Source organism: Herpailurus yagouaroundi, unplaced genomic scaffold (assembly GCF_014898765.1).
Source record: "Herpailurus yagouaroundi ecotype Mexico unplaced genomic scaffold, PumYag 192, whole genome shotgun sequence".
NCBI lineage: Eukaryota > Metazoa > Chordata > Mammalia > Carnivora > Felidae > Herpailurus > Herpailurus yagouaroundi.
In genome coordinates, this window is record NW_024412423.1 from 20738625 (window position 1) to 20755871 (window position 17247).

Sequence of the window (17247 nt, forward strand, 5' to 3'; positions counted from 1 at the left end):
ACCTAACATGCCATTAATCATTCTTATCTGTTCATTAAGACAGTCTCCCTTAGGACCCCTACTTGCCAGTTCTTTCTCAGCCTGGTTCTTTTTATCTGTATACGTGAAAAGGAGTCTCTCTCTTTTAAAACACATTTTATAATTAAAAGACTTCATTAATTCACATGGGTGTGCTCCACCACTGAGTCTGCATTTTCAGAGTTTTATTAAATATACAAAAAGGCCCTTCTCTTGAGGGTCTTTGTGGAAGACAAGCCATACAACAGAAGCTTGGTTGCGGAGCACAGTCTTAGCATTGGAGAGATTTTAGACTATTACAGTGTGATATAAACCTCCTGTCTATATCAACACATGTTGTTTCCTTCTGTCCCCTACCAAAAACGGGGAACAATTTTAATTCACACTGCAATTTAACTGGTATAAACTCAAGGTAGGGAAGAAATCAGATATGGTAACACTGAAAAGCAGCCAGTTTTGAATGTCATATCATCTGTTATGTAACTATACCTCTGCCTGTGAGTCACCCACACCCATGTTCAGGCCTTTGCTGGTTCCTGGGTCCATCCACCCCAGTGCAGCTGGCAAGGAAACCCCAAGCAGCATGAGATGCAGCCATAAGTGTCCTGGTTTCATTTCGTTCAGTCTGTTGAGAAAATGACAAATGATCAGAATTAAGTATTGCAAAATATAATCATATTGACCTAAGTTTAAACTCTACCACCAACCCTTCTGTTCTACTGTAAGAGAAGTTCTAATACTTGTGAGGCTTAGTTTATTCACTTCCAAAATGGGCTCAGTGAGATGTGTACTTTATAGGGTTGCTATGAGGGTCAAAGAGGTCAGCGTTGACACACACTGGTGACACTATAAATGCTAGTTGTTACGTGCAAACCCATCCAACATGCCAGCTACCACTCCATCTCCAAGAACGAACTAGAGTGTACAAGATGTGTCACCTCTGTTCAGTTACCACATATCCAGGCTTCAGTCTTTTCAGGAAGCCTTTGGGACTAGGCATACAATTAGTGCTTAGTAAATGCTGAGGACGAATGATATCAAGTGTACTGCACCCTGTTTGTAGCTGCTATCTCAGTTTACAAGATAGTGAGTTTCAAAATGGCACTGTAAGGCTCAGTATTTTCATTTCAAGACTGTTCCTTCTTGGAGAGGAGTCCAAGCACCCAATGGATAATGGAATTTCAGTAACCTTTAAGTTTCCTGAAGCCCATGGCCTAAGGATCAGCTACAACAGATACTCAACTCCCACCATGTGCCAGCTATGGTGCAAATGGGACAAGGACACAGGCTAGTAGACTTGTCCAATTAGCTATACTCTTTCTTTCTGTCTTTCTGTCTTTCTGCCTGTCATTAAGGTTTCCACCGTAACCATTCCAACCTTAATTTCGGTATCTCTAAGAAACATAGCCAGGTAGATAGAACTCATGACAGACTATTTACAACTCGTACTCAAGAAAACTGGAGGGGTTATTGATTTCTGTGAGCGCTACACAATTTAGTGCTTAATTGCATGTGGTGCAGCCGGCATCCTGATTATGGCTGGGAGATGAAGACACAGAGCTCTGTGGAAGCCAATTCCCCATGTGATCTGGCTTCAAGCTGGTCCAGAGCAGGTACCCAGTCGGAAAGGAGGAGCGGCTTGAGAGAAATGAGAGGCTGATGGAGGAGTCCACCCCTGTTCGCCCCCACAGCAACAGCTTTGAAGGATGCCTACTTCAAACAGGAAGGGTCAGAGGTATCCCACAATCACTAGCGCTGATGCCAGGGTCACCCAACAAAGTGACTCCCAAGTTTCTTCTGGCTGCCTGTGCAGATATGCTTTATGTCCCTCGCTAGAGATAGAAATGCCCACAGGGAGGAGAAATCAGACTAAAACTTATGGCATAACAGTGGCCTGTGAAAAGCAAGTTTCTACATTAGGACTGTCTTTGAAGAGAATGTGTCTCTTGTCTTACAAACAGTCCATGGGCTCCCACTCCTATATCTGTTTCTTCTTCCTTGACATCTGTTGGCAAAGCTGGAACTACTGGGCAAAGAGTCTGCGTGGCCAGCAAATACAGTGTGAAGGTCACGGTCTCATCACCATCAGCATCCGCTCCTCTGAAGAAGGCACAGCTGTGTGGAAGGGTGCCACTTCCTCTACTACTGGAGAGGGGAATGGAGCACTCCCAGCAGCCCCGCAACCCCACGCGCCCGACCTGGGGCTCTGGCTCCAGTGTGCAAGTTCTTTATAGTGACTGGGGAGCGGGTAGAAAATCACATTCAGGACTAAAAGAAAATAAAAAGGTCTTTCCCTACATGCAACCGGTTTTTCTGAAAATAAATGGGCTAACTCCCTACTCTCCGTAAGTTATTCTCTTCTGAACACAGAGCCACGTCCCAAGAACTGCAGAAAGCAGTTAGCAGGCTTTTTGGAATTTAAAAAAAAGTACCAAGAGTCACTCAGGCTAGAACTAGGAAGACATTACTTTCCACTTTGTTTTTGGTAATTCTTCCCTACTTCTCCACTTTCAAACAGTGCTCGTGAGGTAAGCATACATACAAAAGGTCTTCTTTTCTCCCTTTTCATGCTTTTCAGCCCAAATAAACTAAAAACAGCAAAATAATCAAAACTTACTCTACTTAACATATAAATGTCAACATCCGGAATTATGAAATATTCAAGCCACGCAATCTAGTACTTAGTTTTCAATTTGCCTAGTAATCCAAGACCAATTATATTTGGTGTTCTATTATTAATGGAACAGCATAAAAATAAAATCCACTCATTTTGTTATTTTGGCAAGTTCCAAAACTATTCTAGAGGGTGCACCCAGACTTCTGGCATTAAACCAGCTGTTTGAATAGTGTTTTAGGAAGTGTGGGCTCCAGCCACGCAGCACGTGGGTGGTCTCTGGTCTTTTCGAGTTTGTGATGAGGTTCCCCTAAGATTTTGTTTAAAGACCAGCAAACCCAAGAGTCAGACCAACTACTCAAATATTCCTAGGCAGCTTCTTTGTAACATTTTGCTCAGCTCGGCGGCCACCAGATTGGACTTCATTTGCACGTGGATGCATGTTCACTGTCATTTTATACCCACCATGATTGACAACTCATTTTATCTATAGCAGAGACAGCCTAAAAATTTACAACTCAAGTTTTATGATGGTTTTTGGTTCATTAAAAAAAAAAGAATTAATATTGGGTCTCAATCAATTTTGATGATCTGTCTAATAACCAGCTAGAGGCTAGCACTTAACATAGCCATTATTACGTGACAGGCACTGTCCTAAATGCTTTACAGGCATTAACCCATAATCCTCACTTCTACTCCATGCGGAGGCAGTAATTACTGCCCCCCCCCCCACACCTCCGTCAGATGACACAGCAGACAGGCCACAGAGAGGCTAAGTACCCTGCCAGAGCCGCGTGGCAAATAAATGGCAGAGCTGAGACTCCAAGCTGGGCAGGTGAACTCTGGGTGTGTGCTCTTAACATCCACCCTCTGCTGCCTCTCCATACTTGGCAATACTTTCTTTCAATAAACAGCTGCTTTACTAAGATGGGGAAAGCCTAGAAAGAGCAAGACAGGAAACCCCGAGTGTCTCCTTTGCTCTGACAGCTGCCAAGAGCTGCACCCTTCTGGAGGAGCAGAACGCGAATAAAGAACCGAGCTGCTCCTCTCTGCACCCCTCCGCAGAATGGGGCCACTTGGCACACTGTCCTCAGTGCTCATAGTCGCTGTCTTTATTGGCCAAGAAGAAATACAGTTGCGAAAAGGAACGATGAGGAGATGTACAGAATGCCAGGCAGCAAGGAAGCCTCTCAACTGACAGGCAATGCCAGCATGGTGAAGACAGGCACTTGGAGGGAAGTAGAGTCGTTGACTCATTACTCCTCACCTTCAAATAGCCCTGTTGGCCTTCAGACAGAAGAAAATAGAAGAATCTCCTCATTACAGGAATAAGAAGCTACCATCTATAATATCACAAACCCTCTTTTTCAACCTAGAGTTCCTTTTGAGATCAATTTAGGTTTATAAGCTTCATTCAATCCATGTTAGAGTCCAAAGACTGGCTATAAATCTATCGGAGATCGTTCTCATAAAAGAGCTGGGACTGCCTTTTCTTTCAAACAACTCATAAAGCACAATCACTTGATATTTAAGACCCGCTTCCTCTGAGGTTTTCCACCCAGGCCTCACTTTCCCCAAGCTCAAGACAAATGAGTTGCTAACTTGGCTGCTGCTTCACAGACAGGACACCACAGGCCTGGAAGGTCAGAGAAGTGACGCACTGTGTCAGCCAGGTCAGTGGCCAAACGTAGATTGAAATCCAGGCATTCTGAGCCCTAGACAACGGCTTTGTTCCCCATATGATCACCAACACTTATGGAATACATGTGCATTCTGCTTAGAGAAGACAAACTGGGCTTTTCTTGGTGCTGGATGGGGCCTACCAGGTCATCTGCCTGCTGCTCTGGTGTAAAGCACAAGATTTTCTGGTTTCATAATAGAAGCCAATACCTGTGCCATTACTTGTATTTAAAATTATAGAGGTGCTACAGATTTTGTATGATGTGATATGCTGAAAACTGACTTCCTTTTTCAAGAAAGTTGAAAAAATGTGACCTGAGAATATAAATGGTTAGGGGGAAACAGGTAGGAATATGGCGATTGCAAATCTGCCCCACCAGAGAAGACACACCAACATGCAAGCCGTCAGGGTCAGAGGCCAGGGTCAGAGGCCAGAGAAAAGCATGGACACTAACCTGGCAGTGGTTCTAATACAAACTTCCCTTCTCCTCTGGGAACCTGCCTTGTTGGGGAAAAGCAGGGAGTCAGACCCCCAGAGCTTTTGCAGAGATAATTCTTGAATACTCTCTTCCAGCAACTCGCCCAGAATATGGCAACATTACCCAACTAGACATTATGGATTAGCCACATGGAAGTGGCTTCTCTTTGTAACCAACAAGACCACAAATTACAAACGTGGCTTGGCAGAACTAACCAATACCACCCTAGCCTTGAAGACAACAGTAAGGTTTGTGGCCCTGAGGCACCTGAATTTCCAAAGCTTCCAACTCACCAAGTGTATGCCCTAGCCAATTACCTTAGGTTCACTGCATTTTCCACGTGGGGTATTGGCTATCAACAGATGGAAACCACCTGGAGAGCACCAAAATCCTGCAGCTCCCTGTAGGTCTGCCCAAAGTTAAAAAGGAAAAAAAAAAAAAAAAAAAAAAAGCCACGTCGACTCTAACCTAAAAACCCCAAACCTACATATTCCTTTCTTCCCAAAGGCTTAGAACCCTAGTTTTGATATGCGAGTATTTTAAGAAAAAAACAAGGGGTTCAAACTTCCAAAGATAGTTCCTCAAACAGCAACCCAAAGGAAATTAGGCACAGAAATAGACCAGGCTAACCCTGCAGCAAGCCATAATGAAGTTACACTGCAATTCCCATTAATTATCTGCTCTTATCTTTCATAAATTGTTCCAACATTCGATAAATTGAATAAGTTAGTCTGTGTGCAGTGTATAAATCTTTGACACCCCTATTTACCATGAAGTTTAACCCACGCACTTATGAACTCCAGGAACCCTCACAGTCTCAACATTTAAATTATACCATGTTTGTGCAACTGTAGTTCTATTTCACTTGAAGTCCCAGGCCTTGTGTTACACATTAAGAGAAAGAAAACGTAAGAAAAGATGTGCTCTTGAAAGAACTTTCAAATTTCGCGAAGTTAGTAAGCACAGAATTGACCACACATAAGCAACACAAGCAAGTTGAACGGGCCGGGAAATACCAAGACAGGTAAAGTAGGAATTCAAGTAGATTTTATGAAATCCTGACTCTTCAATGCCAGTTTCTGGAATATGGTATTGTCAAACAAAAGATCACAACATGAAGATGACTTAAAAAAAAAAAAATCCTGCAGCTCTAAGACAAGAGAAGAATCCTGAGCAACTAATGGGTCAAGGTTACAAAATCCTACCTACCCCTCCCTCACCTACCTCCAGGACACAGCTGAGGGGAAAAAAAAGTTCTCCAAAGGCCCTGGAGAATAGGCTGGAATAAAAATAGCTTTCCTGAAACTAACAAAAAATTGAAAATGATCAAAGATTTCTACGACACAAAAAACCACTGGAACAATACATTACAGTACACATAAAGTAGGCTATCATCCCGAACGACCTTTGGCCCAGCCTAAAGTCTTGGGAGAGGGGATGTCTGTTTTCCTAGGGAAAGAAAGCTAATGGGAAGAAAGCTAACATTCAGCTTAAGTGTCTAAACAGAAATGGTGTAGTAATACTGCAGTACCTTCCCACAAAACCAGGAAGGAAATCAGAGATGAGCCCTGTGGGGCACCGGCTCACGGCTTCCCTTTGAGCTACTGCCTTAGGGTTACTAGGGCTCTGGTGTCCTAGAAGCACCATCATTCACCACCACCACCCCCCACCCCCGACCATTTACTCGCCAGTTGAGACCTTTACCTGACCACTACCCAGTCCTGAGCCTGTCCTGAGAGCCAGAAGGGGCAAGCACAGAAACCCACCCACTCCAAGATTGACAGGACACTGTTAAAAGTCATGTCTGACTTTCCTCTAAGCCTGGTGGTGGGAAAATAACTTGGGACTTGAGTTTCGAGAAACATCTGAATTTCTTCCCGATGCCTCAGAGACTGCGATATAGGCCCATTCCCGGTGCACGTTTGGTTAAGAGTTACCGTGCCACCTCCGAATGAAATTCTGTTTATGTTTGGCCCAGAGAACGTCGACGAATGTTTGTATCTCGGGGACCCATCGAGTACAATTCCCGGTGCACAGGCTTGCAACAAATTTAGGAAGGGAACCGACCAAAGCTACTGGCGCTGTTTTTCACTCGCGGGAAACCTCGGAGGAAGCGACACCTAGAGGAGAGCGGAGGAGAGCTGCGGGAGCGCGATTCATCATCGTCGGCGGCAGTTAAGTGGAGCGGGGTCGTCCGGACCGCGTAGGGGGACTGACTAGCCGGGCGAGATACAGACCTAGCAGGGTCCGACTCCGCGGGGCCCCGGGAACTTCAGCAGACGGGCGCGCTGCACGGGCTGCTCGCCACGTCCCGGGCGCTGTGAGAAATCCTGCTGCTTCCAGCGGGGTTCTGCCCTTGCCGGAGTGGCGGGCGCCGAAGTCCTCAGGTGGCAGGCCGCGGGCGAGTGACCCGGCGAAGCCGGTTGGTCAGCTCAGAGGGCCCGGAAGGCTCGCGCTGCGCTCGGCCGCCAACTCAGGGCGACAGGCGCCCGAAGCGCAGCGCTCTGTCTGCGTCGCCTAGGTGCCCCCCAAACTTGAAATGGGTCTCCTTTGCTGGCGCATAGAGGGGCGGAGATCATCCACCGCACAAGCTCTCTCAGAATCAAGCTCTCTGCCCGAATGTCCCCCAAACAAACTGCTCCCTAGTGACTCCCCAGAAGGGAACGGCAGCCGCTCTCTCTAAACAGAGACCAGCCGGGCAGATCCGGGGCAGCGGGCTTCGCGGAAGGGGCTGTGCCTGGGTCCCTGCTCCTCAGCCTCCGCGGAGCCCCAACGTGCAGACGCGGCGGACCTCGGGGGAGCGACCGCCAGGCGGGGCGCAGCGGGCCCTCCGGGCTGCAGCGCGGACGCGCAAGTTTCCCCGCAAAGCTGGAGGGAGGAGGCTGCGAGGACGCCCGCTCCGCACCCCAGCCCGGGCCAAGGGCACAGAGCCGAGCGGAGGGGCTGCGTTCGCCTCGCTCGCCGAGGCGGCTCGGGGGCCGAAGCCCGAGAGCGGCGCCTGCGGGGTCTCGGAGCCCGCGCGGGCTGCGGGCTCGGCGCGAGCTATTCTGCTCCGCGCGCCGGCCGGGTCACTCCGGTGCCTACTGCAGACCCGGGCCAGCAGCCTCGGCGCTCGAGCCTTTCTTTCCCCCCGAGTCCTGGCCGGGGCCGGGTAGCTCTACCGAGCCAGAGTCCCGTGGTCCCGTGCCCGCCGCCCGCCGGCTGGGCAAACTTGGCTCTCTCGGCGCGGATGGTGAGGACAAGCAAGCGCCCGCGCCGGGCCCTGCAGGGAGACGCGGAGCCGCGGGCGCCGGGACCCCAGAGGGGCGCAGCGGGACCGGATGGTGGCGGCGGCGGCTTGGCACCCTCCCCGCGCCCGCGTACCTGAGGTGGCCGGGGCCGAAGGAAGACCAGGTGTCCGAAGGCGGACGGGCGCGATCCGCGGCGGCGGTGGCGGCGACCGGGCCCCGCGTCCTTCGGTCGATGTCTCCGGCTGTCGGCGGGTCCCGGGCGCGCTGGAGGCTGTCTCGGCTCCAGCTCTGTGAGCCGCCGCTGTCGTACCACCGCCGCCGCGGCTGCCCTATTTCTGCCGCCGGGACCGGAGCCCGTGACGTCACCCTCCGGGCCCCGCCTGCCCAATCGCCGCCACCTGTGCGCGCGACTCGCCCGCCCGCTGCTCAGACCGGAGCGGGGCCAGCGGCAGGTGCGCGGAGCAGCCGGGCGCGCACGCGGGGCGCGAGGACTCCCAGCGCTCCAGGGCGATCTCTGCACCCGCGGGGGGAGGGGGTACGCTTCCGCCCCAGGCTCAAGCGCACCAGGCTCTCGTAAAGCCGGCAGGCTACAACCCCCTCCCACTCCCCAACACATCCCCTTCTTCCTCTCCTCCGGCTCCTTCCCGGGCCGAGTTCCCCAGCCTGTGCTCTCAAGATGCACAACTGGTCTTAATCAGCCGCCATAGCTGTGGAGCCCAGGAGGGCCAGTACACCTTACCTGTTTACGTGTCCCCAAAAGCAAAGTCAAGTGACACTACCCTCCCCTCATCCCCCAGCCAACAACCTTAGAAACAGCAAAGTTTTTATTTCTCTCTTCTGTATCTGCTCTCTCCCAGCAGGATCATCTTACAAAATCCTGGGCATACAGGGGCAGTCCCAGGTGATGTTGACTTAGCCCGTCCAAGCTGCGATGAGAGGGTCCCCTGTTCTCCCTTAGAAGGAGACGTTTTTGCTGCCCTGACCTCATCCCCACGCCTAAACCTTTCTGAATCCCTATTCAACTTCCAGAGCTTTTGGAGACCCCAACCCAGCTGTCATGTGCTTTCATTAATTGACCTAGAGATCAGTCTTGGTGCCCAAATAAACTATAAACGTCTTTGTAGCAACTAGCACCCCTCTCCCCCACCAATGGTCTGTCTGTAGCCCAAGTCTGGCATCGATTTGTGAGTGAGACCCTAGCCAGGCCAGACTGGTGATGAGCAGGAGTCTTTCAGAGGGACTGCCTCCTGCTCAGGCTGGGTGGGCACCAGATAACTTGGTGGTATAGTGGAACAGTGTCTTGTCTGTGCCCCTGTGACCTCTTCTGGCCTGGAGGAGGGGACAGAGGAGATTTTCTTAAGTTTAGTTAAACGTCAAGAGAAGAAGAAAAAGCAAACACTGACATGGAGGAAAAGGTATTACATTTGCTCTTTCCTTCAACACATATTTACTGGGCCCCTGCTATGTACCAGGCCCCATGCTATGTTCTGGGGAGACATCAGTGAATGAGCCAGCCTGGTCCCTGCCCTCACACACGCTTTGGTCTGGGATCCGGCTCTCCCTCCTACACGGCCAGGCTGTAACCCAGGCCAGTCATATCTCTGCCATAGGTGTCAGTTTCCCCATTTGCAAAATGAGGAGTGCTTGAGACCTGGGTGACTTCCAGGTCTCAGTTGCTGTGACTTCCCACGTGGAAACTGTGATTTGGGCTCAAAAGGACAAAAGCCATTCCATCCTCAGTGCCCCCAGGGCCTTGGCAGGAATGATGCTCTCTCAGATTTGACCACGAGTCTTTGCCAAGGCCACCCATGACTGAACCCCCAAAGCTGGCTTGAGGCCAGATTCTCTGCAGCTGGACTGGGGAAAGGTTGGCACTTTCCATCCTGGGAGAAAGAGAAGAAGGACTGGACATGAAAGGAAGCAAGGAAATTTGGAAACGTGCTATGCCTCCCTCTGAAATTTAATTCTAAGTCCGTGGACAAGATGGAGCCCCACAGCTCAGAGACTGGGTTTAGCTCCCCTCCCACACTTTGAGGTGTTTGAAAAAGCAGATTTCTGTTCTCAGCTCTCAGCACAAAGTCCCTGAGTCAGCCTAGTGGCCCTATTACATAACCAAGGCAGGCCTTGGGGTGTGTCTTTTTAATAACTCTGGGTCATATGTAAGACAAGGTCTGTAGATTGACCAAGATCCAAAATAGCTCTGTTTAGTGCCGTGAACATGGACTGGACTTCCAACAAACTTCCTTTGCTTCCCGAGTAAGGGGGGAATGTAGCCGCTACAAACCACATGTACAGAATGCCCCTTGGAGATAATGCTAACATCTGAAGTGAGCTGTTGTGGCTACTGTGCATAAAATAAGCGTGGAATTAAAGTCACCTTGGAATAAAAAAGGTGAAGTGTGAATGACGAAATAAAACAAGCCTTCAGGGAAGCGGCATCAGATGCCAGTAGACCTTGACACCTCTCTGCATTGCTCTATGCTTTGACTTCTCAGGGCAATTCTTGCTTTAAAAATACTCCCCGGACATGCAAGGGAGGCTAACTCCCACACAAAGCATTTGGAATTGGCCTGAAACCCTGTTTCAGAACTTGCAAGCATAGTGATGATTCTCGGTAGCCAACAGGGATGGTTGGCAAAAAAAAAACAAAAAACAAAACAAAAACAAAAAAAACCCAAAAACCAAAAACAAAGTAACAACAACAACAAAAGGTTACATTTTGAATTCATACAATTCAGTAAGTGGAAAAGAGAAGTTAAAAGGAAACATGAGTCTAGATTACTGCCCCAGAGTGCTCGCTTCGGCAGCACATATACTAGATTACTGCCCCAGCCCCTAGTCTGGGTAATTGGTGAGTAATGTCGCAAGGCAGACTCACACACACACGCAACAGAAAGTTACTGATGTATTTTTGCAAGACCAAGAAGTTTAACAATCTGCTATAGATATTTACTTTACCAGTTTTAAAACATTTTCTCTAGCTCTACTCTTACCAAAAACGCAACAAACAATGGGCCTCCTGGAGGTCATTTTGGCTTGCAGCTGCACATCAGACCACCCAGAGGTGACACAGAAGCATGGGATCAGGAAGAAGCAGGGGACCTCCTCCAGACTGTACCACAGTGTTTCCCTGTCACTAGCTATGGGTCAGGTCCCCCTGGGCTGGTCAGACAGTGCCCAGAAACACTGTGGGAAGGGAGGTCATGTGAGAAGGTAGGGAAAGGCAGGGGAAATAGTCTTCCTGCTCTTTCCGCGATTTAACACTTGCTGCCTGTCCAAAAACTGCCTCTCACTGGGTGAGCCTTTCCAGCCCTCATTTCTTCATGTCTCAAGTGGGAGCTGGAGGTGGACGGGGTGGGAGGCGGTCATACTCAATGAACTTCTGAGGCTGTTTCCAACTCTGCAAGTCTATGCCTTATTTTGCTAGGATGTATGGAAGTTAGGGCCACTCTGATCTAAAAAGAGCTGTGATGTTAAGGATTTCTTAAACATTTCTTAAATGATGGTCCTTTTAGTCATCTAGAAATAAAGGGAATGGAGGCAATAAATTAAAAATTCTAGACCTAAAATCACACTCAGAAATAATTGTTAACTTTAGGGGTGCCTGGGTGGCTGAATCAGTTAAGTGTCTGACTTTGGCTCAGGTCACAATCTTGTGTTGGGCTCTGTGCAGACAGCTCAGAGCTTAGAGCCTGCTTTCATATTCTGTATCTCCCTCTCTCTCTCTGCCCCTCCCCTGCTCATGCTTTGTCTCTCTCTGTCTCTTAAAAATGAATAAACCTTAAAAATAAAAGGTAAAGAAATAATTGTTAACTTTGGTTTAGGGAGAAGAGTAGACTGCGTGGAAATAAGTAAGGTGTTCCTTTAAGAGGTTAAGTGTGATTTGGGAAATTTCTCAAGGCAATGAAAAAGGAGGAATGAGTGGAAATTTTAATTAAGAAGCTGGGATGAATGAAAAGCTACAGTGAAGGGAAGGGAACTATGAATGGTAAAAGTGGAGGGGTTGGAAAATAAGCCCCTTCACGGTGGTGTTAGTCCCAAGACAAACACCGCATCCCCACTCCCAGGACCCAGGCTGATGGTCACAGGCCCTGAGAAAGATCCCAAAATAGGAGGAAATGAAACTCAGCCCCTCATGGAACTCCGTGCACAGGGAGAATTTGGGTTGAGGAGGCCAGGCCTCCAAGCCACTAAGTACCACATCCTACTGGGGACAGGGGAGAGAGGTGAAGCGGGAAGGAAGATAGGAGGAGAGCAAAGAGAGGGGCCAACCTCCTTTACTCAACCTTACTTATTCAGACTCACAAATATTTGCCATGACCCTGTTTTCCAACTCATCAAAGAATGGTAGATAACATGCCAATCTACAAAAAAAAAGATCATTCAGGAAGATAAGTGCCTACCTTATGGACACTCCATTCCTGTGATTATATGCTCCATTCAAACACGTATGCAGTATTGTGGTGGGTCACCTTAATTTTTGTGAAGAGCACTAAGCCAGACAGGGATCTGTAAGATGGTGCTGGACTTAGCTTACATACCACCCCAAATCTGAGTAGCCACACCGACCTCTCTGCCCCCACCCCCACACCTTCTCTCCGCCCCTACCCCACCCCCACTTGCCCTGCTTCCGGGTCACAGGGGCCCTATTAACTGGTCTGAGGTGTTCCCACAGCCACAGAGATAGATTCCTCTGCTGTTACTGCCACTACCTCAAACCAAATAGCCCCCCCTGCACAGGGCACCAACTGACAAGGAGACACTGGCCTGTGCACTGGTCAGGCTGGACCCCTGGGGGTTCTGGCTTCTCCAGAGGCTGCTGTGGGGGCGGGAGCTGCTCCACACAAGCCAAAAGGGGTGGGGGAGCTCATGACAGAGGGGAGGACTCGACCAGTGGGAGACAGGGTACAGGAGGAAGCCAGCAGGTACATTCTCCCTTCCTTCCCTGGGTGGTCTGTACTGACATGCACCGTGCCCTGGGTCCTGAGGACCAAGAGACCAAGTACTGAGTACTGCCGACAGAGCTGGACCTTCCATATCTGCTCTCTCTTCTTCATTGTTCCTGCTTCCTGAGATTGAACTTCTAAGGTGTAACGCTTTTGCCTCGTGCTCTGTTTTCCAGAGAATGCAGACTAAGAAAGTTGACTGTCTTAGCGGTGTCTGGGTGGCTCAGTCCATTAAGTACGTGACTCTTAGTTTCAACTCAGGTCATGATCGCATGGTTTCATGAGTTTGAGCCCTGCTTCGGATTCTGCACTGACAGTATGTAGCCTGCTTGGGATTCTCTCTCTCTCTCTGTTCCTTCCCCATTCATGCTCTCTCTGTCTCTCTCAAAATAAATAAAAACTTTTCAAAAAATGAGTGGTGACTGTCTGAAAGACGGCAGATGAAGAAATTCTGAGGATGAGGAGGCACTTAGAGCAGAGACGTGAAGAAATGAGGGGACAAGATATGACAAGATCTGGTGGGCAGAATATGCAGGCAGACGGCTCAACAGGCATGAAGATCTGGCTGGATGTGACCCAGGCTGACATTGCTCAACACAGGGACCAGGTGGACAGTTATGAAAGAAGACGGCACGGACAAGGGCCAGATCACAAAGGTCCTGCAGGCTCTGATAAACAAGGACTTCACATCTGATTTGACGTGTGATGGGAGTCATTGGGGAGTTGAGGGCAGGAGACAGTCGTAATCTACTGTATGTCGTGAACATCCCTCTAGCTGCTGTATGGAGAATTGACTGGGTGGAGGGCAGAGAGACTGGGGGAGTGAGAGCAGCTGTTCAGCTGTTGAGAGGTAAAGCTGTGTTTAGCTCATTATCATCGCTGGCACCACACCAGCACCTTACGTTTATTGATTGCTAACTATGAATTGGGCACTGGGCCTAACCCTTTGTATGTGTTGTATCACCTAATTCTCACAGCTCCATAAGGTCCCCATTTGATAAGTTAAGCTCAGAGAAGTTACACAATTTATCTAAGGCAATTTGTCTGGCAAACGGCAGAGCCAGGATTTGACTCAGAGCCTGCCCTCATAATCGTACGCCATTCTGCATCAGTTACACACAGTGTATACATATGTGGCACCTAATACATATCTCAAAATACATGTCCTATGACTAGGTGCCTAGAGAAGCTTCTTTTCTGAACCTATTGGCATATTTACTTAATAGTCCTCACCTGATCCCTTGTCATATCAAAACCCAACATGTGGTCTTTCTCTCTTCCCTGCCTACAGGATGTCCATCCTGTCCAGCATGGTCTAAGCCAATAATGGGGTTCCCATTCTCTTTGCTAGGAACTGGCTAAGGCGAGACCAGGGGGCCTAGTTCTGGCCCGGGACGGGCGACAGAAAGCATAAAGAGATGCACGGGGAAGAGATGGTGCCTCTTTTCCCTCTTGATACTATCATTAACTACAAGGAACCCCTACACCCATGGTCACCATCTTCCCAAAGAGCAACCAAGGTGACCCATGAAAGATGGCAGAATAGGGAAAGAGCCAAAGACCTTAATGATGTCACTGAGCCTCTAAAATAACCAATTCTGAAGCTGCCTTAGCTCGGGTTTCTATTTTCCTCATGACTTAAATCAGTTGAGTTTGGAGTTTTTGTTACTTGAAGCAGAAAACATAGCAAATGAGAAAGAAGCCAAAATGTAAACAAAAACCTGATCCGTTATTTGACTGCCTTTACACACACAACATGAAAGATTAACATTGTCATCGTCCCACTTTATTTATCTAAGAACCCCAGGCTAGTCAAAGACTGAAGACTCTGGATTCCAATCCAGTGCTCATATTTAGAGAGTAATTTTCAGTTGTGGAGAACATTTAATTAAGCAGGAACCTTCACTTCCTAATTGCCCTAGATGAAAGGCAGTGGACACATAACAAGTGACATGTGTACAGGATGCTTTAAAGTTGACAAATGCATGCACACATGTCAGTTATCACTGCATAGCCATATGTGACTTGCAAACGCTTTTCACTACAACCATCCTTGAAAAAACTTAAACTGGCTTTGCCATTTTTGTGTGATATGTGACAAATGAGTGATTTGAAATGTTAAACAAATTAAGAGTATTTTATTAAATACTGTATTCAAGTTTGTTTTAATGCAATCATTAATAATATTCATAATACACAATCATTACAAAAAAACCCTTCACTTTATATCATTTAATGACGAATGGACAATGTTTAATTTTTATTAAATCATAAAAGAGAAAACACAATTTTCTGATAAATATGCTAAAAAATGATATGTCATATCTGGTTTGGGGACTGAATGTATACTAAAAAGTACTTTGGGGTTTTACTCCATAATACAGCATCAAGTATAGGCAGAAACTGGTTTCCAAGAATTGGATGTATGAAATTCTGGAATTTCATGCTTAAAAAAACTATGGTTTTATTTTTACAATTTCCATGTTTTGTTTATAAATGACAGGAGGGGAAAGATTTCAGGCCGCTATTTGCAACCACTCTGCAAATAGCACATTGTGGGTGTGGATAGAGCCTTTGTTCTCAATAAATGAAAAGCTAAATTGGACATAATTGTCACTCTATTTTCTCTCCTTAACACTGTTTTTGAAGTACCAAAGACATCTTGATGTTCCGTAGAAGAGTTTTTATCAGATGAATGTGATTTATAGATTGGCGAAGGTGATTCTGAAGTAAGATTGTAGTCTTCCCATTTTTTGTTCTTAATTATCTTGTATTTCATCATCAGGTTCCTTATGTTTCTAGTCTTTAAACACAATCTATTATGAGCATAAATCAAACATATGTCTAAGAAGAAAAACAATTTGATATATAACAGTCTCAACCATTCTTGCAGTCAGTGCTGTTCAGCCAAGAAATAGACCGAGTGATGGAGCCATGACTGTCCTCATTTAAACTCTACCTAACCACTGTGTGTGCTCACTTGTTATACACTGACAAGCTCCCTGTCTTTTCTTACAAATGTAAAAGAAAATTAAATAATGTATCACTTACTGATTTTTAATTAAACCTTTCATTTTGAAATAATTACAGATTCCCATACAGTTGTAAGAAAGAGCAGTCATCAAAAACAGAGTAAATACTGTTTACCCAGTGTCCTCCTATTTTTTTGTTTTTTACATCTTGTAAAACTACAGTATAATAGCACAACCAGAATATTGACATTGATATAGTCCAAGTACAGAATCTTTCATTCACCACAAGGATCCCTCCTATGGCCCTTTTACAGCCACCATGTGTCTTCATTCCCTCTGCCCCTCCCTCCTCATCCCTAACCCCTGGTGATCGCGAAACTGTCCTCATTTCTAAAATGTTGTTGTCTCAAGAATACTATATCGGGGGAATGATACAACATGCAGTCTTTGGAGATTGGCTTTTTTCACTCAGCATAATGACCTCAAGGCTTGTTCAAGTTGTTTCCCCATCAGTAGTTTATCCCTTTCTGTTACAGAGTAGTATTTCACAGTATGGAAGTACATCTGTTTAACCACCTGGGTTATGTCCATTTGAGGCTATATACAAATAAAGTTCCTGTAAACATTTCTATACAGGTTTTTTATGAATATAATTTTTCATTTCTCTAGGATAAATACCCACGAGGGCAACTGCTGGTTTGTATGATGGTCACATGTTTAGTTTTTACAGAAATAGTCAAACTACTTTTCAGGGTAGCTGCACCATTTTACATTCCCACCAACAATGCATAAGCAATTGTGTTTTTCTGCATTCTTGCCTGCATTTGCTGGTGTCAATATATTTTATTTTTAGTAATTCCGATAGGTGTGTAGTAATATCTCATTGTGATTTTAATTTGCATTTCCCTAATGGCTAATGATGTTGAACATCTTTTTACATGCTTATTTGTTATGTGTATAGTCTCTTTGGTGAAATGTCTCTTTGTGTCTCTTGGCCATTACCTAATTCGATTGCTTGGGGTTTCTTTTTTGTATGTTTGTTTTTCTTCTGTTGAGTTTTGAGAGTTCTTTATACCTTCTAGATACTAGTTTTTTGTGGATATGTGGTTTGCAACTATTTTCTTTCAGTCTACTACTTGTCACCCTCTTAATAGGATATCTTCTAGAACAAAAGTTTTTAATTTTGATATAGTCAAATTTATCTATTTTTCCTTTTATAGATCTTACTTTGGTATCAAATCTAAATCCATGATCCCAGGTATTTTTTGAAATAAAAGCTTAAGAGTTTTATATTTTACCTTTAAGTCT

The 17247-nt window shown here is 46.6% G+C and overlaps 1 protein-coding gene across 3 annotated transcripts in view; it reads right to left on the bottom strand.

The window, feature by feature from the left end:
• The window catches only part of FSTL4 (follistatin like 4), a 442413-nt gene that overhangs the window by 406618 nt on the left and 18548 nt on the right, over positions 1–17247 (bottom strand). The window contains exons 1-2 of one of the 3 annotated variants that reach the window (XM_040444471.1): positions 8155–8377; positions 508–643 (exon numbers count right to left, since the gene is read on the bottom strand). In XM_040444471.1, the coding sequence (XP_040300405.1) occupies positions 508–633 (126 nt within the window). In that variant the 5' untranslated portion in view covers positions 634–643; positions 8155–8377. Of the gene's footprint in view, positions 1–507; positions 644–7028; positions 7146–8154; positions 8378–17247 lie in introns of those variants that run through there. The other 2 variants (XM_040444473.1, XM_040444472.1) reach the window with 2 other exon arrangements.